Source organism: Aotus nancymaae, unplaced genomic scaffold, assembly GCF_030222135.1.
Source record: "Aotus nancymaae isolate 86718 unplaced genomic scaffold, 86718_ANA_hifiasm-v0.15.2.pri h1tg000028l, whole genome shotgun sequence".
Lineage (NCBI taxonomy): Eukaryota > Metazoa > Chordata > Mammalia > Primates > Aotidae > Aotus > Aotus nancymaae.
Genome location: NW_026988441.1, coordinates 3,762,523 through 3,788,854, shown reverse-complemented (window position 1 = coordinate 3,788,854; position 26,332 = coordinate 3,762,523). Strand labels below are relative to the sequence as shown.

The window sequence follows — 26,332 nt, the reverse complement described above, 5'->3', positions numbered from 1 at the left end:
ATCCAGTGTTCTTTCTTCCCAAATTTTACTCCACTGGAAAGTGTGCTCTTCTGCGAGGCGGGCATCTTATTCCTTCCCTTTCTTCCTGAATGTGTGTGTGGGTGAGGGGGATCGGGAGAGGAAAAGGCGGGGAGCGACGGAGTAGAAGGAAAAAGCGAGGAGAAAAGAATGAGGGAGACGCAGAAATACACGGCAGAATGGATGATAATTTAGAGACCTGCAAAGAGCAAAAGTGAAAAAGGACGCATGGAGAAAGTAGCAGGGGAGAAAAGCACATAGAGAAATTAGGGAAAAGGGGAACCTTCAGGGAGATGAAGGGCAGCAAAATAGAGAGGGACGGCCAAGGAGGAGGCACTGCAGACAGACGAGGGGAGAAGGTGAAAGAGTTGGAGTCGCGGCTGACAACCACGTGGTGCTGGGACTGAAAGAGATGGCAGTGTGTGACAAAGGAGAGTAGGAGAACGACAGCAGGGAGGAAGCCTAGGAAGTGGGGGGTGCTAGAGAGTGGGAACTAAGGAGATGTAACAGGGAAGAGGGAATTTCACAGGGGAGCAGAGAGGGAGCTCAGATGGGGAAGAGGCAGAAATACGGGAGATTGGGGACAATCGGAAAGTTTGGGGGAGAAACAGCAACAAGAGGTGAAATAAGTTGGGGAGCATTGGGCAGAACAGGCATAAAAGAGGGAACAAAAGAAGGGAAGAAAAACAGGAAAGGGAAAAAAAAGACGTGCAGAATGAGAGAGGGAAACACATGGTCATGAAGAAAGTGGGAGAGGACCCCATCCAGATGAGCTGTGAGTTGATTGGATATGGATGTAGTTGTAATCCTCTAATTTATGACTTTTACTCTAATTTAAAATTTCTTTAAATTGTACTCATGAGGATGAAAATTACCACTCTTTCTTATAAAGCTTTTGCATTTTGTATGTATTTGTATCAAAAGATACTTGGAATCCCTATTTAGCCATAGGGCAGAGACTTTATTCAGTCATGTTGTAACTCTTCTGTCCAGGGATGGAGGAGGGAAAAATAGGCAAGAAATGACTGACTGTCACTACAAGATATATCTTTGTTTTTTTGTTTTGTCTTGTTTTATTTTTTCTCTTTTGGAGTCAGGGTCTCTCTCTCTGTCGCCTAGGCTGGAGTGCAGTAACATTATGTGGCTCACTGCATCCTGGACCTCCTGGTCTCAAGCAGTCCTTCCTCCCCAGCCCCTGAAGGTGCTGGGATTACAGTGTTAACCACCACTCCAGGCCTACAATGAAGGAATGCAGGCCTTCTTTGAAGGGAGGTTAAGAGTGTTTTTTGTTTTGTTTTGTTAATGGATTTACTTTTTTCCTTGTAGTTGCTTTACAGTTAATTCATTGTTATTTTGGAAGTTTGAGATACATTTTAGTTTATTCAGTTTCTTCTATAAATAATTGGTAACTTCTGAAATAAGATTTGATGGCATACTAATCAATTGGTCATTAATTTCTAAATACTGCCTTTTTTTTTTTAGCTTTTACCCCATTATTCATTAGATTGTTCAAAAACTTTTCAAAATGTTAAAATATCCAATACGGTATATTCACCATGGAATACGTTAGATTCCTCAGAACTTCTTTATTTTATAACTGAGAATTTGTACCCTTTGACCAACGTTTCTCCATTTTCCCCACCCACCATCCCGTGGCAACAACTGTTCTGCCCTGTTACTATGAATTGGACTTTTTTAGATTCTGCTTGTGAGATCATAACAGTGTTCTTTCTGTGTCTGTCTTATATCACCCAGCATAATGTCCTCCAAATTCATCCATGTTGTTGGAAATTGCAGGATTTTCTTTTTTATGCTTAAATAATATTCCATTATATAAGTGTACACACATACACACTATATATCCATGTATATACACACACATAACTATTGCACACACATTTTCTTTACATATTCATTCATGGATGGGCACTTAGGTTGTTTCTATATCTTGGCTGTTGTGAATAATACTGTAGTGATCATGGGAGACAGAGGTTCCTAAAATTTTTTTTTTTTTTTTTAGTAGAGACATGGTTTCTCTGTTTTGTCCAGGCTGGTCTCTAACTCCTGGTCTCAAGCAATCTTCCTGGCTTAGCTTCTCAGGGTGCTGGGATTGCAGGCATGAACTACCACGCCTGGCCTGGATGTCTCTTCAACATACTGATTACATTTCCTTTGGATATATACCAGGAATGGGATTGTTGGATTTTATTGTTGTTCTATTTTTAATGTTTTGAAGAACATCCATACTGTTTTTCATAATAGCTGTACTGATTTGCACTCCCAGCAGCAGTGTACAAGGGCTTATTTTTCTCCGTATCATTGCTAACACTTGTTAACTCTTGCCTATTTGATAATAGCCTTCCGAAGAGGTATGAGGTGATAGCTTATGGTGGTTTTGATTTGTATTTCCCTGGTGATTAGCGATCTTGAGCACCTTTTCATATACCTGTTGGTCATTTGTATGGCTTTTTTTTTCCTGAGACGGAGTCTGACTCTTGTTGCCCAGGCTGGAGTGCAGTGATGTGATCTGGGCTCACTGCAACCTCCGCCTCCTTGGTTCAAGTGATTCCCTGCCTCAGCCTCCCAAGTAGCTGAGAGACTACAGGCTCCAGCCACTATGCCCGGCTAATTTTTTATTTTAGTAGAGGCGGGGTTTCACCATGTTGGTCAGGCTGATGTCAAACTCCTGCCTTCAGGTGATCTGCCCACCTTGGCCTCCCAAAGTGTTGGGATTACAGGCGTGAGCCACCGTGCCCAGCTGATTTCTGTATATTTTATGATTGTAAATGATAGAATTAAATCTATATTTTACAAATTCCTTACATACCTTTTCCTTTTTGAGACAGAGTCTCGCTCTGTCGCCCATGCTGGAGTGCAGTGGCATGATCTCGGCTCACTGCAACCCCAGGTTCAAACAGTTCTCCTTCCTCAGCCTCCCAAGCAGCGGGATTACAGGCACGTGCCATCACGCCTGGCTAATTTTTTGTATTTTTAGTAGAGACAGAGTTTTGCCGTGTTGACCAGGCTGGTCTTGGACTCCTGACCTCAGGTGATCCACTCACCCCTCCCTCCCAAAGTGGGATTGCTAGCGTGAGCCACCACACACAGCTCCTGCCAACCTTTTTAAATAATTAGGCTATATGGTTCATCTGTGAATGTTTTCAAGTTGTTACAAATCTTTAAAATAGCTTTCAAAATGTTTATTGAAGAAAATTCTTTTATAAGTGGACCCACACAATGCAAACCCATATTATTCTAGGGTGAACTGAAGTGAGAAGCAAGGTCTAAGCTGAGCCCACAGGGAGGGTGGGCATCTGGAGAGTTGGCTCATTGGTCCCCAGAGCTGCACCGCAGTCAGCAGCACTCTTGATGGAGACTTCTGCAATGTCTTTTGGGAGTGCAAGAATCATCATGCAACTCACAAAAGTATTATCTGGAAAATCTCAGAGGTCATTTAAGGAGTTACTTTTGTTTTTTGGAATATCATGAGCTGCAAGTTAAGATGGTTATAGATATGTTTTGGAATATCCAAATGTCAATATGGAGAGTTTCCTTGGAAGATGTTGGGGTCTCACTGGGGCATGTGCATCATTGGAGACATCTGTTTTAGTAGATGGTGGTGCCAGTGTTTGGGGGTGAGGTCCTTATGAATGGAATAGGGTGTCTTAGGTCATTGAGTCCTCCGTATCTTTGTATATATTAGTTCAGCATGAGTTTATGAGTTGTTGGGGCACATGGGATTTTGTAGCAGGATATGGGGAGCACCATGGAGTATCTGGGAAGGGTGTGGGACCCCATGGAAGTTTGTAAGCCTGTCTCAGTTTGAGACTTGGGCCACGGACACAGACTTTATCCATATCACCCACCTTATGTGTCTCCATGTCCCCTGCAGAACTGTCCCCTGAACTCTGGATTCCTGTGTCCTGTTGTCTCCTCATCTGTCTGCTCAGCCCTGTAAGAGACATCTCCACCATTATGTATCCAAAGTGACTTCCTGAACTCACCAAGTACATTCCCCTGCAATCCTGAACGTCTCAGATGTAGGTGACTCTATACTTCCTGGCCTTAGCTTTACATGTCAGCATATATTTGAAATAGAGAAGATATGACATCATATAGAAGTGTTTTAATTCAAATGTAAAAGGAAAGTTACAGTTACTTACAACAGTGGGGAAATGCATAGTCCCCGAAAGTGCTGTGAGCTGTGGGAGAAAAGTGTTTGAGGACCTGGTCCCTACCTGATCTGCTGCCTCGGGACCTCTCTGACCTCATTTTCTACCGGTGTCCTCCTCTTTCCCTCTGCTTCAGCTACACAGGCCTCTTTCCTGCTCCTGGGGCCCAGGTTGCTCCTGACTGAGGGCGTCCACGTGGGCTGTCCCTGTGCCTAGAACTCTAGGACCCCTCAGTTGCAGGTAATCTGGCAGGATTTCCCACTACCCCGAGCTGAGAAGGTGCCCTCTCCCACCAGCATCACATGAGATTTCCCTCTCATCTAAACAAAACTTACTGCTATGTTCTTTTTACATTTTGAGGATCTGGGGAAAGTGGCATCCCAAAGAAAAGTAACTTTGACACAATTGGCCTGCTGTTAGTTTCCTGATTCTGCTCCATGCAGCCCTTTTCAGCTTAGAAAGCCAACCTCCTCCCCTCAGCTCATCAATACACTCCTTTCATTTTAAGAATCAGGTGTTGTCTGATTGTAGGATTGCAAATAAAAGCAGGTCCATATTTTCTGCTCTGTATGTTTTTTCTGGTCCTTTGCCTTCTGCTTTCTATAAACACAGCTCCAAGGGGATACAGAGCTGGGAGGCAGGGGCTGTGCTAGTCTTGGCCCCTTTGAGATGTACTCAATCCTGGCTTTACACTAGAGTGCTGAGGCATTTGTAGTAGCACATGGTTTGTGATCCCTTACTAGAGATTCTCCTTCTAATAGTCAGGGTGGGGCCCAGCCTCTGTAATGTTTAAGGTACCTAAGTTGATTCTTTTTTTTTTTGGGAGGTGAAGTTTTGCTCTTGTCGCCCAGGCTAGAGTGGAATGGATTGATCTCAGCTCGCTGCAACCTCTACCTCCTGGGTTCAAGCAATTCTCCTGCCTCAGCCTTCCAATTAATGGGATTAGAGGTGTACACCACCACACCCAGCTAATTTTTATATTTTTAGTAGAGACGGAGTTTCATCATGTTGGCCAGGCTGCTCTCGAACTCCTGACTTCAGGTGATCCACCTGCCTCAGCTTACGCAGGTGCTAGGATTACAGGCGTAAGCCACCATGCCCAGCCCCAAGTTGATTCTAATTTCTGTCCAGCATTGAGCTTCAAGCCTTTATGTCCTCCATTTCCAAGGACTGAGCTCAGCCTGTGACCCACAGAGGTGAGCGGGTCTGTGCTCTGCATGGGGTTTGATCAGGGATAGGTCTGTGCCATGAATGGGAGCTCAGTCCAGCCTAGCTCCCCGCTGCTGTGTGTGTGTGGGCTTCTCCAGGAGGGGAGCAAGTGCTGAGGAAAATGGTGAAAAAGTCACTTGGTCTTTGTGTAGGAATTTATTATCCTTATCCTCCCCGTGCAGTGGGCTGTGTCCACATGCTGAGGTCTTCCCTGTGTGCATGGTTGTGGCACAGAAAGGAATGTGTTAAACAACATTAAACAACATATTTTTGCCTTTCAGGTTTGATGTGTGAAGAATTATATTGACTGAGAAAGAAACCCAGAAGAGGAGGAAGAGGATAGAAAAGGAGTAAGGAATGGCTGTTTCTCAGGTAAAGTGATATTCTTGGTGGGTCATTTTCTCTCCTTCCTTTGTGAAGTGCGGGGCATTGGAGTTGCGAATCTTCTGAGTCTCAGGCATCCTGCCTGACTCGTTTGCTCACGCTCATTTATGCCTTTCCTCAGTCCCTCTCATCTTACTTAGATTCCATCTTACCATGACCCAGTGACATGAACCTGGGAAGAGGCTCCACTGGACATCGTCCTGGGAAGGGCTCATACCCAGATGTGGATGGAGCTCAGGTGTGGGCCCCCATGGTGTCAGAGCTGTTGGGCAGCAGGGATTGTTTAGAGACCACATGTGGATGCACTGTCAGCTCTCTGTAGACCAGGAATAGAGAAGCTACATGTGGAAGTCACATATTAATGTGCATAAATACCTAGTAAATTATCAAAAGTGGCCAGGTGCCATAGCTCACTGCAGTAATCTCAGCACTTTAGGAGGCCGAGGCGTGTCGGGGGCCGGTGAGAGCGGCACGTCTGCCGGGGTCTCTTGGCCTGCAAGAGGGTCCCAATACCTGGAAGAGAGAGTGCGCGGAAGAAAAGAAAAGACAGGACAGCTGGAGTCTGGAGGGCTGGCCCTAAAACCAGCAACTTTATTGTACACTGAGTTAGTATATATATCTTTTCCTACTTCATTTTACAGGAACATTCTTTGCCCCACCTCATTTACATAAGCATTCTTAGTCCCATCTCAATTATCAGAACATATGCCATTATCTTGATAAAGGGAAGAGAGAGCCATCCGGCTACAAGCTTAGGCAGCAGAAAACACACAATGGGTACAATCAAGTCACACAATGGGTACAATCAAGTCATGGAGGTGGGTCTCATTATCAGGGTGAGGAAACCTATAGTTAAAATGTTAATGATCTATGCAAGTCATCAGAGAGGCGATAGACCCATTAACTTTGCAAATAGCAGTCACAGGAAAAAGCATGGGACCCATCAATAGAGGGTAAACAAAGTCATAAAACTAGCCCAGAGCAGGTACTTCAAGAAACAATGCCTAGTAAAACCACACAGCCTTCACCCAGCATTTTAGGTCAGTGGACCAGAAATAGGCTTCTGCAAACTCAAACTTCTATTAAATCTCTCTTTCACTGGTCTCGACTGCTTCCAGGGGGTGAGAAACATGTCCGGGCTCAAGCTCCATTATGGCGGGGACACCGAGTGGTCTCAACGCTGGAGCGATCCCCACAGAGGCGGTTGGATCACTTGAGGTCAGGAGTTTGAGACCAGCTAGCCAACATTGTAAAACCTTGTCTCTAGTAAAAAAATACAGAAATTAGCCAGTGATGGTGGCAGTTGCTTGTTATCGCAGCTACTCAGGAGACTGAGTGGGAGAATTGCTTGAACCCGGAGCTGGAGGTTGCAGTAAGCCGAGATGGTGCCACTGCAATACAGCCTGTCCTTTTTTTGAAGACAGAGCAAGACTTTGTCCTAAAAAAAATTTACATGTATATGTAGGTATGTATGTACATGGAAAAGGAGGACTGTAAAGGGAGATCTTTCTGCCTGATTTTGTACTATATTTGAAGCTGTATGAATAGTCACTATTTCTACCTCCACCACCTTAATGACTGGTAATGGAATGGAAAATTAGATACAGACATTGGAGCATGTTTTATTCCGTCACTGATTTAAAAATATGAAGTCAACCTGAACATCAGATGTTCCTAGCCATGGTCAGAATATCCATCCACAGAGACTGCAGTGTTCATGTGGGGATGATTACCAGCAGTTGTTTTAAGTTTTAAGGTTATAATTTTGCTCAGATGTAAGAACTGGGCAAGGTGGTGGGCATCTATAATCCCAGCTACTTGAGAGGCTAAGACAGGAGAATTGCTTGAAGCTGGGAGGCAGAGGTTGCAGTGAGCCAAGATCACCCCATTGCTCTCCAGCCTGGGCAACAAGAGTGAAACTCTCTCAAAAAAAAAAAATAGTCTTCTTTTTGATCTGGTCTTAACTTTTGGGCTATCTCAGTCCTTTTGTTTAATTAACCATTATTTTACTTAACAGTATCACCCAAGTACATGGATATTGATGCTGGCAATTTGGATATGTCAATGAGAAGCTGTCACGTGCATAATTTAAGTGCAGTAAATAGAGTTCAGTCCTGTTTGAAGTTCTGGGTATCCACTGGGCATGTTGGAACATATCCCTCATGGATAAGGGGATTCCACTGTGTTGTGTATCTGGCACTGAGCACCAAGGCTCTCTGTCCTCCATTTGTGAGGGATTACATGAACCTGGGATCCACAGAGAGGGTAGGGAGGCTGTGCTCTGCATGGGGTTTGATCAGGGCTGAGTCTGTGTCCTGAATGGGGCAGCTGAGTCCAACCCAGCTCCCCACTGCTGCAGCATGTGTGGGGGCTTCTCCAGGAGGGGAGCAAGTCCTGAAGAAAATAGTAAAATCTTCACTAGTTGTTTTTGAAGGAGTTTCTTGTTCCTAGAACAAGAAACTCTGGTGCAGTGGGCAGCGGAGGACACCTTTCCACAGGGTGAGGTCTGACCTGTGTGTGTGGTTGTGGCACAGGAAGGGGACTCTGGTGCAGTGGGCAGCGGAGGACATCTTTCCACAGGGTGAGGTCTGACCTGTGTGTGTGGTTGTTGCACAGGAAGGGGACTCTGGTGCAGTGGGCAGCGGAGGACACCTTTCCACAGGGTGAGGTCTGACCTGTGTGTGTGGCTGTGGCACAGGAAGGGGACTCTGGTGCAGTGGGCAGCGGAGGACATCTTTCCACAGGGTGAGGTCTGACCTGTGTGTGTGGTTGTTGCACAGGAAGGGGACTCTGGTGCAGTGGGCAGCGGAGGACACCTTTCCACAGGGTGAGGTCTGACCTGTGTGTGTGGCTGTGGCACAGGAAGGGGACTCTGGTGCAGTGGGCAGCGGAGGACACCTTTCCACAGGGTGAGGTCTGACCTGTGTGTGTGGCTATGGCACAGGAAGGGGACTCTGGTGCAGTGGGCAGCCAAGGACACCTTTCCACAGGGTGAAGTCTGACCTGTGTGTGTGGTTGTGGCACAGGAAGGGGAATGTGTTGTTTTTGAGCAGTAATCAGCATATTTTTGACATTTAGGATTGACTTCTGGACAGTCATGCTATGTGATGATGAAGCCCAGAAGAGGAAAGAAAAGGAATCAGGGATGGCTCTTCCTCAGGTAAAGTGATATTCTTGGTGGATTATTCTATTTCCTTTTCTTTCTGAAATGCCTAAAGCATTCAGCCTGACACCTTTGCTGGCACTCACCCATGCCTTCCCTCAGTCCCTCTCATCTGATTTAGATTCCATCTCCTGTGACCCAGTGACATGCACTTGGGAAGAGGCTGCACTGGACATGGTCCTGGGAAGGGCTCACCCCCAGATGAGGATGGAGATGGGGTGTGGGCCCCATGGTGTGAGAGCTGTTGGGCGGCAGGGTTTATGTAGAGGCCACATCTGGATGCACTTTCAGCTGTCTGCGGACCAGGAGTAGAGAAGCTGCATGTGGAAGTCACATATTAATGTGCACGAGTACCTGGTAAATTCTGGAAAAGGAGTTCAGGAAGGAGAAATCTTTTCTGATTTTTACTACTTTTGAAGTAAACACCTGTCTTTGTTTCTGGCCTGGTTCAGGGAGGACGCTCTCTCTTCTGTCTCAGAACGCCCCTCCCATGGAGACTGGTGTTCCTGCAGGGAATCTTGTACGGCATCTGTGTTAGTGAAGAAAGCTGTAGTTTTGCTCAGAGATTGGAGCAGATTTTTTTGTCATTAAAGAGTTAGAAATTATATTCATTCTCGTTCTGCCAATTATTATTGTTATTATTATTATTATTATTATTTGAGATGGAGTTTTGCACTTGTCACCCAGGCTGGAGTGCAGCAGCACAATCTCAGCTCAGTGCAACCTCCACCTCCTGGGCTCAAGCGATTCTCCTGCCTCAGCCTCCCGAGTAGCTGAGATTACAGGTGTGTGCCATGAAGCCTGGCTAATTTTTGTGTTTTTAGTTAGGACAGGGTTTCCCCATGTTGCCCAGACTCGTCTTGAACTCCTGCTCTCAGATGATCCACCTGCCTCGGCCTCCGTAAGTGCTGGGATTACAGGCATGAGCCAGAATGCCCGGCTGATTGTTACATTTTTAATGTTAAACATCGAATTATATGTATATTTGTTCTATAGGAAGACACCAAACATCCAGCTTAGGCTATCAGTTACAAAGCCTCCCCTGCCCTGTGCGGCCTTCCACCCTGGCTGTGTCTCACTGGCAGCCCGCTGCTGTCAGCTTTGTGTCAAGAGCAAGAGCAAGTCCTGTAGAAATATATTTATGCAGCATTATGGTATTTTAAATAAAAGCCTCACTGATTGTTTCGTTGTGATGTTTTATTCCAAAAGTTGTGAAAATTTGCATGTTTTTGTGTTAGGAAGGTGGATTCCTTGCTCCTTTACATCCTCATGTGAACGTTCTCTGAATTAGAAATCAAAGTCATTTTGGCCAGGTGCGGTGGCTCACTCCTGTAATCCCAGCATTTTGGGAGGCTGAGGTGGGTGGGTCACCTGAAGTCTGGAGTTTGAGACCAGCCTGGCCAACAGGTGAAACCCTGTCTCTACTAAAAATACAAAAATTAGCTGGGTATGGTGGCGCATACCTGTAATCCCAGCTACTCAGGAGTCTGAGGCAGCAGAATTGCTTGACCCGAGAGGCAGAGGTTACAGTAAGCCGAGATTGCGCCATTGCACTCCAGCCTGAGGGACAGAACAAGACTCCATCTCAAAAAAAAATATCAGTCACGTCTCTAGTCTTTTGTGCCTGGCGTGGTTCAGGGAGCACATGCACCAGTCAGCCCAGGAAGAGACTCTAGATGTCCCCAGCCTTGTCTGGGATGTGCCCTCTCTGGGCTTTGCTTGTAATCTCCTAACTGAAGTGGGTGGCCAGGTTCTGCTCAGGAGCTCCCCTTTCTGCACCTGCTCTGCAGCCTGTGTGGGGCCATAGGAAGCTGAGGTCTGCACCATCACCTTTGTGTCTGCCCGCGTTACTGCGCCCTCTGGTTTATGCTGGTGCCTTTGTTCTCTGTGGCTTCCTGATCTGGGGTCCTGTTACTTCAGTGCTTATGTTCAATCAAGACAGAACATTGTCCCTCAGGAAAAATCTGGAGTTTGTAATTTCCTCTGGATGATGGCGCGTCATGCCTGAGCAGGGGCTCAGGCTAATGGGCTCGCACATTTTCCCACTGGGCTCCCAGAAGATTGATTTGGTGCTTCTTTGGGGTGTAGGAACTTGCTAAGGGCCTGCATTTCTCACAAAGGCAATTGGCCTGTGTATTGTTTAATTTTTGTCTTCATGGGGACAGAAAGGTCTTTGGCTTCCTATTCCTCTGTCTTACTGACATTACTCTTAGTAGAGTTACAGATTTCTTAACACAGGTCTGGAATATCTTTTAGTTAGGGGCCACGTATATTTGCTCAGGGAGATGTAGAATGTTTCTTGCGTGTGTGTGTCATTTATAATAAGTGCTGCTAAGAAGGGAAACTTGTTTTCAATTTATTTGTGTTTATTTTTTAATTTTAATTTTAATTTTTTAAGATGGAGTCTCACTCTGTTACCCAGGCTGCAGTGCAGTGGTGTGATCTCGGCTCACTGCAACCTCTGCCTCCCAGTTTCAAGCAGTTCTCCTGCCTCAGCCTCCCAAGTAGCTGGGACTATAGGCGCGTGCCACCATGCCCGGCTAATTTTTTGTATTTTCAGTAGAGGCAGGGTTTCACTGTGTTAGCCACGATGGTCTCAAGCTGCTGACCTCGTGATCCACCCGCCTTGGCCTCCCAAAGTGCTGGGATTATAGGCATGAGTCACTTTGCCAGGCCTTGTATTAGTTAATATGCTAAAATGGCATTCTGTTTTGGTTACAGGCCTGTCATTCCTTAGTTCTAACAGATCCTGCTTTTTCCTGCCTCCTACCCCCACTTTTTTTTTTTCTGTTTTTTTTCCTCTGCTTCTGGTCCCTGCTCAGGCCTCCTGTGCGATGGTGATTGTCTGCAGCACAGACCAGGGCCTTTTCCTTGCCTTAAATTAGAAGAAATGGATCCCATGTTTATTGCTGATGATGATGTTTTTCGAGATCTTCTTGTTTAATATCATGATGTTTTTTCCAGTTTCATTCTTGGCCTGAGTATTAATTATCTAGTAATTTCTTAAGCTATGTGCTGCTGAGATATTTTCTATGACCTTTGTTTGTTTGTTTTTTGAGATGGAGTTTCACTCTTATTGCCCTGGCTGGAGTGCAGTGGTGCGATCTCAGCTCACTGCCACCTCCACCTCCCAGGTTCAAGCGATTCTCAGCCTCCCGATAGCTGGAATTACAGGTGTGCCCCACCATGCCCAGCTAATTTTTGTATTTTTAGTAGAGATGGGGAGGTCTTAGTGTAGGCCAGGCTGTTCTCGAATTCTTGACCTTGTGCTCCACCTCCCAAAGTGCTGGGATTACAGGTGTGAGCCATCACATCTGGCCACCTGAAAATATGCTTTATTATATATGAAATTCATGCTAAATGAGATTTTAGCTGTTCTGGCAAAAACAGAAAAAAAAAAGTAACTGAAATGATGGGTATGTTAATTTGTTAAACTCTAGTGACTTTTTTACTATTCATACCATAATATCATGTTGTATACCTTAAATATACACAATGAAATTTATCAGCAAACATTTTAGTTTGACATAGAAAAAAATTATAACCTAAGAAAAATACATCAAGCCATTTATATTAAAAAAAATTTGATTACAGAATATGAAATGGGTCCTAGAATGCAGTAAAAGAAAATTGAGCAAAGAATGAAAAGTATTTTGGTTTGATTTCCATAAAATAATGAAACCCCCTCACAGTCCAAGAAATTGGAAAGTGGAAGTACAAAGGGTTTTCATTTTCTCCATATCCTCAAAATGTACATAGAACGTAGTAGTAAGTTCTTTTTTTAATGAGTGGGAAATCTCATGCTTCATTGGTATATGAGGACACCATTGCACGTCAGGGTAGTGGGGAGTCTTGCCAGATCCGGGAAAAGAGGAAATGTACCGTCCTAAAGAGGCGATCACTCTTTCAGTTCTCCAAACCGGAGGAACCCAGGTTCCTTTTCCCGGTCATCATCTCCATTATCCCTCGTGTTTCAGTGGGGAGCTACAGTTGTAAGTTCTGTTGCAAGAGTCACTGAGAGGTGTCAAGATGCATTTACGTATCATTGTGCGATTTTAGAGAACAATTCTTCTGTGAATATTCTGTTGTGAAATTTTATTGGGCCAGTTTTTGAAATGTACATATTTTTTATGTTAATAAACACTAGTAGCTTGCATTACATCCTGTTTGGAACAATGTCTAAATGAAGACATATGGATCTTTTACAATTTTTCTCTGTTTCAAAGAATGTCACCATGGCTGCCGTAATGCTGTCTTCACCACAGGTGTCTGAGGATTCCTTCAGATTGGGATAAATAAGTGTTTGATCTTTCTTTGGAAGGCCTGGCTCACTGTGTGATTATAAAATACGTGTTTCTTTTAGATCGAATGTTTTATTGCTTACATTTTGTTTGCACAAATCTTTAATTTGAATTTTTGTATATGTTTTGTTGTAGATTATATTTGATTATAAAGTTTTAGATTATAAATATCTGACATTTTGGGCTAGATGTAATTTGTATTTTAAAGAAGACAAAAATATTATAAATATGATAATAGGTTCATATGTAGGTTGGCAAACCCCTCCATTTTCTTTCCAAAATTATTTTGGTTCTCCTTTTACACAACACGATCACGTGTTATTTAAATTCCACATATTGGCCTGGCGCGGTGGCTTATGCCTGTAATCCAGCCACTTTGGGAGGCCAAGGTGAGTGGATCACCTGAGGTCAGGAGTTCAGTATCAGCCTGACCAACATGGTGAAACCCCGTCTCTATTAAAACTACAAATATTAGCCAGATGTGGTGGTACACGTCTGTAATCTCAGCTCCTTGGGAGGCTGAGGCAGGAGAATCACTTGAACCCAGGAAGTAGAGGTTGCAGTGAGCCAAGATCGCACCACTGCACTCTTGACTGAGCAACAGAGTGAGACTTGTCTTTAAAAAAAAAAAAAAGAAAAATTCACATATTTCTTTTGTGTTTGAATGGCTCTGAATTTTTTCGGTTGCAGGTCTTTATGCCACCGTGTCTTCGATTAAGAATTGAGTTTGAGGCCGGGTGCTGTGGCTCATACCTGTAATCCCAGCACTTTGGGAGGCTGAGGCGGGCAGATCACCTGAGGTCAGGAGTTTGACACCAGTCTGACCAACATGGAGAAACCCCGTCTCTACTAAAAGTACAAAACTAGCTAGGCATGGTTGCACATGCCTGTAATCCCAGCTACTCGGGAGCCTGAGGCAGGAGAATTGCTTGAACCTGGGAGGCAGAGGTTGCGGTGAGCTGAGATCACACCATTGCACTCCAGCCTGGGCAACAAGAGCGAAACTCCGTATCAGGAAAAAAAAAGAATTGAGTTTGTCGGTCTTTGATAATATATTACTGTAGTTCAGTAATGTTAGATATATTCACACTCTTTATTGGACTCCCAGAATGCATATGTTCTTGGTGTTTGATGGTTTTTCATCAGTCTTAGGCTGTCTTCATTTTCCTGCCTTCTGCCTGCCCTCCCTCCTTCCCTCCTTCCTTCCCTCCTTCCTTCCTTCCTTCCTTCCTTCCTTCCTTCCTTCCTTCCTTCCTTCCTTCCTTTTTGAGATGGAGTCTCACTCTGTTGCCCAGGTTGGAGTGCAGTGGCACAATCCTGGCTCACTGCAACCTCTGCCTCCTGGGTTCAAGCAATTCTCCTGCCTCAAACTCCCTTAGGAGCTAGAACTACAGGCATGTGCCACCACACCCGGCTACTTTTTTATTTTTGGTAGAGACGGGGTTTCACCATGCTGGCCAGGCTTGTCGCAAACTCTTGACCTTAGGTGATCCGCCCAACTTGACATTTTCTTTCTTTTTTTAATAATTTTTCTTCCCCTCCCTGTCAAAATCCCCTTTGAGTTAACTGATTCCTTCTTCATGATTAAGCCTTCTATTGAACTCATCCAGTGAATTTGTTAACTCAGTTGTGTTTTTAGGTTCAGACTTTCTTTCTTTTTCTTTTTCCTCTTCTTTTTCTTTTTTATTGTTTTATTTTTTGAGATAGAGTCACACTCTGTTGCCCGGGGTGGAATGCAGTGTTGCGATCTCGACTCACTGTAACCTCCGCCTCCGGTTGAAGTGATTCTCGTGCCTCAGCCTCAGATTACAACCATGTGCCACCACGCCCAACTAACTTTTGTATATTTAGTAGAGATGGGGTTTCATGACGTTGGCCAGGCTGGTCTTGAACTCCTGCCCTGAAGTGATCCTCCTCCTGGCCCTCTGAAAGTCCTGGGATTACAATTGTGAGCAGTCACACTCGACTCAAATTTCTTTTTAATTCTTTAAAGTGAAGATGTACATCGCCCTTTCTTTCATGTAGGTTTGTAGAGATTCTTTTTTTTTTTTAATAGACCATATTTTCCTGTTTTTTGGTATGGTTTTATTGTCTTTTGCAACTCCAGCATTTGAAAAATCACCTGCCTCCCCAGATTTGGTGGTTGCTTTGTATAGGGAGGACAGTCCAATCAACTACCTAGATCCTGGAAACTTCCCATGCCTTTTCTCACTGGGGCTTGTGTCCTCTCTGGGCCTTTGCTTGTCATCTTCCTATTGAAGAGGTTTGCTGATTTCTACTCAGAAGCTCCCCTATTTTCTGTGCTATTGTAGACGCTGGTACTGCAGACATCTGTGGTACTAGATCTTCACCCTCGTTTCTTTCTGTGTTACTGTAGTCACTGGTTTATGTCAATCATTTTTTTGCTCAGTGGCCCCAACCTTTCATCCTGTTTCTTTCAGTACTACCACAGGAAGTCATCACTAGGGCAATTCTCAGTCTAGCCATAGGGCAGGGACACCTCAGAGAGTCCTTACGAGGGCAAGGTCAAGGGGAGCCCTGGGCAGGACCACCCCTGAGACCCCAGAACTGTAGAGTCACTGGTATCTGGTCCCAGCTCGGGAGACCACAGCCTGTGAGAACTTCCATGTGGGGTGATCCCAACAAAACTGTGGCAGGGATCCCCAGGACATGGGGGACCTAGCCCCTACTCCAGGGTGTCTAGAAGGTGGGACATAGAGTCAAAGAAGATTATTGTCAAGCCTTAAGATTTAATGTGTGTGCCCTATTTGAGTTTGAGACTTACATGGGAGAAGCTACCTCTTTCCTGTTTCTCCCTTTTGGAATTGAAATATGTAACCTGTGTCTGTCTCACTATTGATGTTAGAAGCACTTAAGTCGTTTGATTTCACAGGTTCACAGTTGGAGAGTAGTTTGTCTCAGGATGTGTTTAGACTTTTGAATAGGTAGTAGAAAACTTTTAGACTTTCCATTGGGATGGAATTCTTTTGTTATGTGAAGAGTACATGAAATTTGGTGGGGCAGGATGGAACACTGTGGTCTGAGTGTTTTTCTCTCCTCCACAATTCATTTGAAACTTAATTCCCAGTGCCCAATCTCCAAGTATTGTGAGTTTTGGGTTTTAATAGGTGATTGGATCATGAGGGGTCTGCCCTTATCAATGTGGTATGGTGTTCTGGACAATGAGATTTCAAAACGCTTATCCTACGGAGTTCACTGCTTTTTGGCCCTTCTGTCCCTTCTGCCGTGTGGGGACACAGCGTTCCTCCACTCCACAAATGCAACAAGACACCATCTTGGAAGCAGGGATCATCCCTCAGCAGACATCAGTCCTGTTGGAAGCTTGATCTTGGATTTCCCAGCGTGCAGAATCATGAGAAATATGTTTCTATTGTTTGTAAATTACCCAGTCTATCTTCTTTGATTACGGCGGCATAGAGAGACTAGGACATACTGTAACTGTAATTTAACTGTTTGATTGTTTTGATTGAACTCTAATTCTCAGACATTTGGGTTCAGATGCTTGCTCTGCTCTTTTCAGGTTGTTGACATAGACAAGTTTGTTTGCGTGTCTGTGACATAGTAACATGGGAAGAAATCTCTCTCTCATAGGCTAATATCTTTTTTTTTTTTTTTTTTTTTTTTTGAGATGGAGTTTCGCTCTTGTTACCCAGGCTGGAGTGCAATGGCGCGATCTCAGCTCACCGCAACCTCTGCCTCCTGGGTTCAGGCAATTCTCCTGCCTCAGCCTCCTGAGTAGCTGGGATTACAGGCACGTGCCACCATGCCCAGCTAATTTTTTGTATTTTTAGTAGAGATGGGATTTCACCATGTTAACCAGGATGGTCTCGATCTCTTGACCTCGTGATCTACCCCCCTCGGCCTCCCCAAAGTGCTGGGATTACAGGCGTGAGCCACCGCTCCCGGCCCGGCTAATATGTTGTTATTTGAATTAGAACCTGTAAAGCAACTGGAGAAATGACCAGAACATGGGGAGTATTCCAAAACTTGAGTCATCGTTGTTGCTCTGGTCATCACAGTTTTTAGTTTCCGACTTTTCTTTAAAGCCGCTATAGACATTGTCATCTCTGAAAACACCACCCACATACTAGCTCATCTGGACACTCAGTTGATGTATGGAACATTGTATCTAACACTTTTTTAGGGATAACCATGTGTTTTTCTTATTTGTGTATTTTTTTGTATTCTCCACAAACAGAGAAATGTACACTGATTTAGAGAATATAATAGTCTTCTATTGTATTTTATAACAAACTAAAATTAGGGACAAATAACTTTCTCACAGATGCCTTTTATAGATATGTCAAAACACACACTTCAATCAAAGTGATGGGACAGTTCTCTCTTCTCATTTTAGGTAAACACAGTGCTCCTTTTTAGTTAAATAAAACATTCTTTAGGTAAATCATATTGCTCTTTTTTTGAAATGTGTTTTACATTTCAGGGACCTTTGACATTCAGGGATGTGACCATAGAGTTCTCTCAGGAGGAGTGGAAATGCCTGAACCCCACGCAGAAAGCTTTGTATAAGGATGTGATGTTGGAGAACTACAGGAACCTGGTCTTCCTGGGTGAGGATAATTTCCTTCTAGAAGTTGAGATCTGCCCTTGTGCATGTTTGTATTTTCTCTGTTGTCTTTCTTGGGAGCCCTTCCATTATTTGAGACTGAAGTTGTTGATTAAAAAATAAAAGGTTCATAATGCTGCATCTGGCCTTTCACTGTCCCATTTCTGTAGGTATTCTGCTGCCTTCTTTGTACATCAGTGGTGGTTCCAGAGCTGAAGTACACAGAGAACTTTATGGCAGAGTTAAAATACCCAATTCCCTATTTTCTGTCCCTGCACTTTTTAATTTATTTAAGACAGGGTGTTGCTCTCTTGCCCAGGCTGGAGTGCAGTGGTGCGATCACGATTGACTGCAACCTCTGTCTCCTGGCTCAAGCAATCGTCCCACCTCAGCCTCCCAGGTAGCTGGAACTACGGGTGCATGCCACCATGCCCTGGTAGAGACAGGGTTTCACTATGTCACTCAGGCTGCTCTTGAACTACTGGGCTCAAGGAATTCTTTGGTCTTGGCACCTCAGACTGCTGATATTACAGACTTGAGCCAGTACGCTTGGCCTATCCTTGTGTTTTTGATTCAGTAGTTCTTGGAAGAGAGCTAGATGTCTACATCTTATCCTTTTCCCTAAGCATTCAGAAGGAGGCAATCAATGGATGAGTCTGTGAAATATTTTGTAGATCCAACTGTAATGTTTTCTGTGCTACCTAAACATTGGGCTGGAATTCTGGAACACCATCGGCACATTTTCTTTATTTTATCGTGAGCCGGACTCTGTCTTGCTGACCTGAATATTATCTTTATGTTGAAGCAAGGGAAAGAGCCCTGGACTGTGGTGAGCCAAGTGAAAATAGCAAGGAACCCAAATTGGAGGTGAATGCATGAAAGGTGTGGTCACAGTTAAGAGCTGAGATGGGCACAGTGGAAGCAGCACAATGAAATTCTGTTTGGGAAACTGCAATTGGGAGGGTTTGGTTGGAAAACAAATTTGATTTCCTTTGAGCTCTGAAATCTTTCTTCCCACCTATCACTCTGCTCTCCAGATATGTATGTATCAGTTTATCTTTTCACTCTCCAGTGCTGCTGCAGCTCAGAGCAAAAGGACAAGACTGTTACGATAGACAACAGTGTCGTCTGTCTTCTGTGAACTCTGGTGCTTTGACTCTGTGGCCTGGGAAGGGCCTTTTCAAAGGAATCTCTTTTCCATGTGGTCTCTCCTCCTGGTCTTGCTTTCATCTAGATGCTCAGTCTCTGTCCATACAGATCAGAGCTGAGGCTTCCATCTTACTGGTGCCTAGTGCTTTCCTGTTTCCACCCATTTCCTATACTTGAAAGAGCTGATCAGGTGACGGAAAGACATTGGTTGTTCTTCCTTTGAATCTGTGTTCCCAGAAACTACACTGAGCTGTGCTAAGCCCTCTCTGCCTCTTCAGCTTTCTCAGCCATTTCTTCAGTTCTTCTTTGTCCACTCTTCTTGGGTTTGTGACAGCGGAGTGAGATGGGTCCTCTGAGGTTGTTACATAGAAGAATAAGAAAGACAGTTGACACAAACATCCTCTCTTCGATTCTTAGTGCTAGACAGGGAGCATGTCTCTGTCTTGAAACTCTTACCTTGGTTTCTGTGGACAGCAGAGTCTCATTTCAAGATCCCTCCTAATCCCACTCCTGTGTTTTTCCCTGTCTTCCAGTGCTCTGTCGAGTATGGTTATGCCTTGGCTCTTCCTCATCTTATATTCACTTTATGTTTGTGTGATTTTTTTTTTTTTTTTGCCTCTGAGTCTTACTTTGGATAAACACATTTCTAGGGTCTGACATGTCATTCTTTGTTCATTGTGACAACCCACCTTAAGGTTATGAATAACATCTTGTGGACTATCCCGTGGAGTAGGTTTATTGGTTAACAGAAAATTCTTGAAGGGAGAGCACTTTGAGTAATAAGTTTTAGTATCATGTTGCTACATACAGATATGCCTATTAAAGCCAGAGTCTACTCTTTAATGCTAGAATAGTCAGCATTTCCCATGATATTCAGATAGAGAACATCACAAGATCATGGGTTTTTAGAAATGTCACAAAAGTATCTCCCAAGGGTACTGTGGATCTCATATACTTAGGGTCTTCCTTTTTGAGCTAGCGGTGAATGGCGTAGGAATTTCTCCCAGGGAGAACATTGTCCAAGTTCACAGCTTCATGTCTGCAGGGCGGTTGCCTGAACCACTGCTCATGCCACACTTTTCTTCCCCAGTATTTTCCGTTTATAGTGAGTGTGACTTTGATCTTATTGAGGAAGCTAGTGAAGTTGAATGAAGCTTTTTGTTTTGTTTTGTTTTGAGATGGAGTCTTGCAGTGTCTCCCAGGATGGAGTGCAGTAGTGTGATCTCAGCTCACTGCAACCTCCACCTCCCGGGTTCAAGTGATTCTCTTTGCCTCAGCCTCCCAAGTAGCTGGGATTACAGGTGCCTGCCACCTCAAGCCTGGCTAATGGTTTTGTATTTTTAGTAGAGATAGGGTTTCACTATGTTGGCCAGGCTGGTCTCGAACTCCTGTCCTCGTGATCTGCCCACGTCGGCCTCTCAAAGTGCTGAAATTACAGGCATGAGCCACCGTGCCTGACCAGAGCTTATATTTTTTAAACCCATATAATTTTTTTTAAGTGACTGCTACTTTTATCTGGTGCATTTTCATATATTGTAAGTGAACTTTTTATTTATTTAATTATTGGATCCATATTTTTGAGGATGCTCAGTTTTCTTTGTTTTATGTTTCTTTGTGAGATAGAGTTGTATTGGGAAATGCATATCATTTTATATATTTTACAAGATTTCTTTCTTTAGTACAGATGGTATAGCTCAGCAGCAGTTTCTCTGTAACTTACACAAACTCCATAGTGTTGTCATAAGTCAGTTACTCCTTTTACTCCCATTTTACCTGACTTAATTCCTGCTATTAAATTTGTTAATTAAATGGATTATAGTTCCTTTTATTGGAATTTTTTAATACCTTAAATATAATTTTTTTTATTTTTGAGACGGAGTCTTGCTCTGTCACCAGGCTGGAGTGCAGTGGCGCAGTCTCGGCTCACTGCAACCTCCGCCTCCTGGGTTCAAGCTATTCTTCCGCCTCAGCCTCCCGAGTAGCTAGGACCACAGGCATGTGCCATCACGCCCAGCTAATTTTATTGTAATTTTAGTAGAGATGGGGTTTCACCAGGTTGGCCAGGATGGTCTCGATCTCTTGACCTTGTGATCCACCCGCCTTGGCCTCCCAAAGTGCTGGGATTACAGGTGTAAACCACCGCGCCCGGCCAAATATAATTCTTTAATCAAGTTACTATCTTAATTGTAGAAATACCATGAGAGAGATTGGTCATACTTTATTATATAAGACACATTGCTTTTCTGTAGTAAGTTTCAGTCCTAAATATGACTTGCTGGATTTTTTGTAAATCACACTGGTTTTTGTGGGTTTTTTTTTTTTTTGGCACAAATGCTATAATAATCTCCTGTCTACTTTCATGTCCATCATGTTATATGAATTATTATTTTAAAATCTTACTTTATTTTACATGTAGCCCATTTCTTGCACTTTAAGGACTTCTCAACTGATGTTTATAAAACCTGTATGTATTTTTCCATCACGCTTAGGGAATGAGGAATAAATTTTCTTTAAAAATTTGTGTTTTGTCCAGAAATGTTTTCTTCTAGGATTTTCGTAACCCGAGGTCTTACATTTAAGTCTTTATTTATCTTGAATTCGTTTTTGTGTATAACGAGAGATAGGGGTCCAGTTTCATTCTTGGATATGTGACTAGCCAGTTTTTCCAGCACCCGTCATTGAATAGTATGTCTTTTCTCAATTGTTTTTGTTGGCTTTGTCAAGATCAGTTGGTTGTAGGTATATGGCTGTATTTCTTCGTTCCTTATTCTGTTCCATTGGAGATCTTCTATTTTAACAGAAGCATTTACAGCTAACAATTTTCTATCTTAGCACTGTTTTCTCTGCATACATAAGTTTTGGTATGTTCTATTTTCATTTTCCTTTGTTTTGAGATATATTATCATTTCCCTTGAGATTTCCAATTTGACATACTGGCTGTTTAGGAGTATGTTGTTTCCACGTATTTGTTGATATTATGATTTTTTTTCTGCTGTTGATCTTTAGTTTTATTTTATTATGACAAAGTATCATAATATATTTATGATGGGATAAGTTATACTTTATTATTTTAGTCTTTAAAAAAAGTATTAAACAAGGTCAGGAGTTCGAGACCAGCCTGGCTAACATGGCGGAACCCCATCTCTACTAAAAATACAGAACTTAGCTGGGCATGGTGGCACCTGCCTGTAGTCCCAGCTACCCGGGAGGCTGAGTCAGTAGAATCACTTGAACCTGGGAGCTGAAGGTTGCAGTGAGCCAAGATTGTGCCACTGCATTCCAGCTTGGGTGACAGAGGAAGGGTCTCAAAAAAAAAAAAATGTTCACAGGTTTTCTTTTTAGATATTTCTTTCAAAGAACGTTTCATGTAGTTATGAGAAATTTGTTTTGTGCTGTTTTTGGGTGATAAATTGTGTATATATAGATTAGGTCCAATTTGAGGTATAGTTTAGGTTGTCTAGTTAGTTACTTTTTTCCTGTCTGATTGTTCTATTTATAAAAGTGGTCCATGGAAGTCTTTTATTATTACTGTGGAACTTTTCTCTTTTTAATTATGTTTCTCTTGCTTCATATATTAAGAATCTCTAATCTTGGGACATATAACCGTAATTGGTATATCTTCCTAATGAATTAACCCTTTAATTGTTATATAATGCCCTTCTTTGTCTCTTGTACCAGTTTTGACTTAAACTCTATTTTGACTGATACCAATTTAGCCACCTCTGATGTCTTTCTGTTATCATTTATACGGGGTATCTTTGCCGGGTGCAGTGGCTCATGCCTGTAGTCCCAGCAGTTTGGGAGGCTAAGGTGGGCAGATCACCTAAGGTTGGAAGTTCAAGACCAGCCTGACCAACATGGAGAAACCCCGTCTCTACTAAAAATACAAAATTAGCCAGGCATGGTGATGCATGCCTGTAATCCCAGATACTTGGGAGGCTGAGACAGGAGAGTTGCTTGAACCAGGGAAATGGAGGTTGCAGTGAGCCGAGATTGCACCATTGCACTCCAGCCTGGGTAACAAGAGCGAGACTCTGTCTCAAAAAAAAAAAAAAGAAAAAAAAAGAGGGGGATATCTTTTCTTATTCTTTGAATTCAGCCTATGTGTGTCCTTCAAATAAAAATGAATCTTTTGTGGATAGCATGTAGTTGGAGCCTATTTGTAGAATTCATTCTGCCAGTCAGCGTTTTCTGATTGTGGAGTTTAAGCCACTTACGTTAATGTAATTACTGATAGAGAAGGACTCATTGTTGCCATTTTGCTAAATGTTTCCTCTGTCTCCTTTAGATTATTTTGCTCTTCATTTCTATTACTGCCTTTGTATTTATTTATTTGAATCTTTTGTCCTGACATACTTTTATTTCCATTGTGTATGTCTTCTATACATTATTTGTGGTTACCATTGCAATTACAGAAAATACTTTAGATTTATAACCTCTTTTTTTAAACTGATAACAGTTTAACTTCAATCACATACAAAAGTGACTGCTTTACAGGCTGCTTCCATGTTATGTTTTTGATATCCCCAATTACTTCCTTATATACTGTGTCTCCATTAACATGTATTTAAACCTTGACAACAGTTTCCTGCTGTCTTAGTTTTCTCAGACTAATCTTTGCCTATTTTGCTAGGGTTTCTTCTTCTTTACCCTGAGTCTCCTTAACATTGTTATACTATCAGTAAGATTTTATGTTGTCTCGTGTGTATACAAAATGAATTCATTAATCTCCTGTTCATGGATGGCAATTATCAAATTTTTTTCTTCAGGATTGTATTGTAGGAACATTTTTTCACATATCTCCTCATACGTAGGGTTTTTGAGCATATGCCTGGAAATAGAACTCATGGGACATTCAGTTTGATAAATTTTATAGCAAACATTATAAACACATAAATTACTTTCTTCTCATATCATCACACTGCCTCCTTTTTACCTGTCTTCCCTGTCACTCCCCAGTGTTCTTCCCAGAACACTGACTAAATCAGTATGTGTAGAGGATGATGACTCAGCTACTGTTATTCATGGGAATGGCTCAATAACCGCTTTTGGCAACACAGCATGGCTATTGAAGTCTTACTTTCTACACTCTTAGTATTTGGGGTGACTTGTTACCTGCACTATCTGCTTGGGAAGCTTTTTTTTTTAATGTTGTTTGATCCTGCAAATATGGGTGTATATCTTTCTTTATAAATTGAATGTAGATATATAAATCCTGTGGGCATACTTACTGTGCTTGTGTGTTAAATAGTGATGACTTACCTCAAGACTTTTTACACAAGTTAGTACTATTAGCTAGTCTAGAATATTGTGTTTTTTACTAAAGACTCACAAATTTCTTTGTTTAATAAAGTGTATCAACATTGTTTCATGTGTATAATGAGATAGCATATTGGCTTTACCATAGTCAGTGTGGCTAACTATAGCAGATACCATAGATTGGGTGATTGAAACAACAGAAATTCACTTTTCACAGATCTTGGTGGTCAGAAGTCTAACAATGTCAGAGCCAGCCATTTTAGTTCTTGGCATGGGCTCTTTTTCTGGTTTACCATGGCTGTCTCTTTCTGTGTCTTCACATAGCAGAAGGATTGGTAGCAAACAAGCTTTTTCACATGTCTTCTAATTCCATTCCTAAAATTCTACCCACCATTATGACCTAATTGCCTCCCAAAGACCACACCTCCAAATACTGTCATCTTGAGGAATGAGTCCTCAACATAGGAATTTTGGCAGACATACTTCTTTATGTCAAAGCAGCCCACATTGTATCGGCAAGTTTTTATTTTGTAGTTTCTTGTAAACTGTGTTTGTTGTCTTTTATCTTAGTTCATATGTTTTTCAAATAGAATCTCTGTGTGATGTATATTTTGTGGCCAGTTAACTAGATAATTACAAACAATGAATAGGACCAGGTGTGGTAAGTTGTGCCTGTATGTAATCCAGCACTTTGAGAGACTGCAATAGGTAGATTGCTTGACCTCAGAAGTTCGAGACCAGCCTGAGCAACATGGTAAAACTCTGTCTCGACCAAAACTACAAAAAAATTAGGCATGCGTGGTGGTGAATATTTTTGGTCTCAGCTACTTGAGAGGCTGAGGTGGCAGGATTGCTTGAGTCTTGGAGGTGGAGGTTGCAGTGAGGCAAGATTATGCCACTTCACTACAGCCTAGGTGACAAGAGTGAGTGAGACTCCATCTCCAGAAAAAAACACAATAGATATGGAGTTGCTCTATTGATTGTTATATAGTTGGAGGTATGAAATCATATTACTATTTTTGATTTCCTTCCCCACATTTATTCTGTATTATATTGTATATTTACCTTTCTCCCATTCAAGTAGTAAGCAGGCCTGACGTTGTTTAGCTTCGGAGATCAGCTGTGTTCTGGGTGGTATGACCATAGACACACTTACCAAGTTAGTGATGTGGCAGGGGAGTGGCCAAGATCACCGAATACAAACAGCTCCAGAGCCCAGTTCCAAGCTAGAGCAACACAGAGGGTGAGTGATCTCCGCCCTTCTTTTTTTTTTTTCACCCACAAGATCTAAGTAGAAGTTCATAGATCTCCGACTTTGCAACCAAGGTACCAGGTGCATCTCAATGGGACTGATTGGACAGTACGTGTAGCCCAAGGAGGGTGAGCCATGGCAGCATGGGGCGATGCCTCACCTGGGAAGTGCAACAAACTGGAGGTTCCCCCCGCCCAACAGAGGCCACCAGGGGCTTTTCCAACCACTCCGGCACTCCAGTTCAGATACTGTGCTTCTCCTATGGTCTTTACGGCCCACAGACCAGGAGATTCCCTGGGCTGGCAAGCACCGTGGGTTTCAAGCACAACTATTTCAGCCAGTGCCGTGGGTTTCCAGCACAAAAAGCCACAGAAATCTGGGCAGCCGTTTTAACTGGTGCCTGGAACACCTGAGAGACAGAACTGCCCATTCACCTGAAAAAGGGGACTGAAAGCAGGGTTCCAGGTGATCTGGCTCAGTGGGTTCCACCCCTGCAAAGACCAGGAATCTGAAACACACTGGCTTCAGACTTTCACAGCCAGCACAGCAGTTTGATATTGACCAGGGACAGTCGAGCTCCATAGGGGGAAGGGCATCTGCCATTACCAAGGCAGTTCTAACTTTACCTGTATAAACAAAACCACAAGGAAGTTTATGCAGACTTAAACGTCCGTGCCCAGCTGCTCTGATTGGAACAACAGAGCTGCCAGCACAGCACTTGAGCTTTGAGAAGGGACAGACTGCCTCCTCAAGCAGCTCTCTGGTGCCTCTCTCCAAAGAGGCACCTCATAAAGGAGAGCTCTGGCTGACCTCTGGTGGGTACCCTTCTGGAATGAA

The 26,332-nt window shown here is 43.1% G+C and overlaps 2 protein-coding genes across 2 annotated transcripts in view; one reads left to right on the top strand and one right to left on the bottom strand.

Moving 5' to 3' along the window:
* LOC105723807 (zinc finger protein 577) overlaps window positions 1-26,332 on the bottom strand; it is a 330,132-nt gene that overhangs the window by 66,573 nt on the left and 237,227 nt on the right. The window lies entirely within an intron of this gene.
* The window catches only part of ZNF616 (zinc finger protein 616), a 36,398-nt gene that overhangs the window by 609 nt on the left and 9,457 nt on the right, over window positions 1-26,332 (top strand). The window contains 3 exon segments of the mRNA XM_064380963.1: window positions 5,681-5,771; window positions 8,862-8,943; window positions 17,713-17,839. Of these exon segments, the coding sequence (XP_064237033.1) occupies window positions 8,881-8,943; window positions 17,713-17,839 (190 nt within the window). The 5' untranslated portion in view covers window positions 5,681-5,771; window positions 8,862-8,880.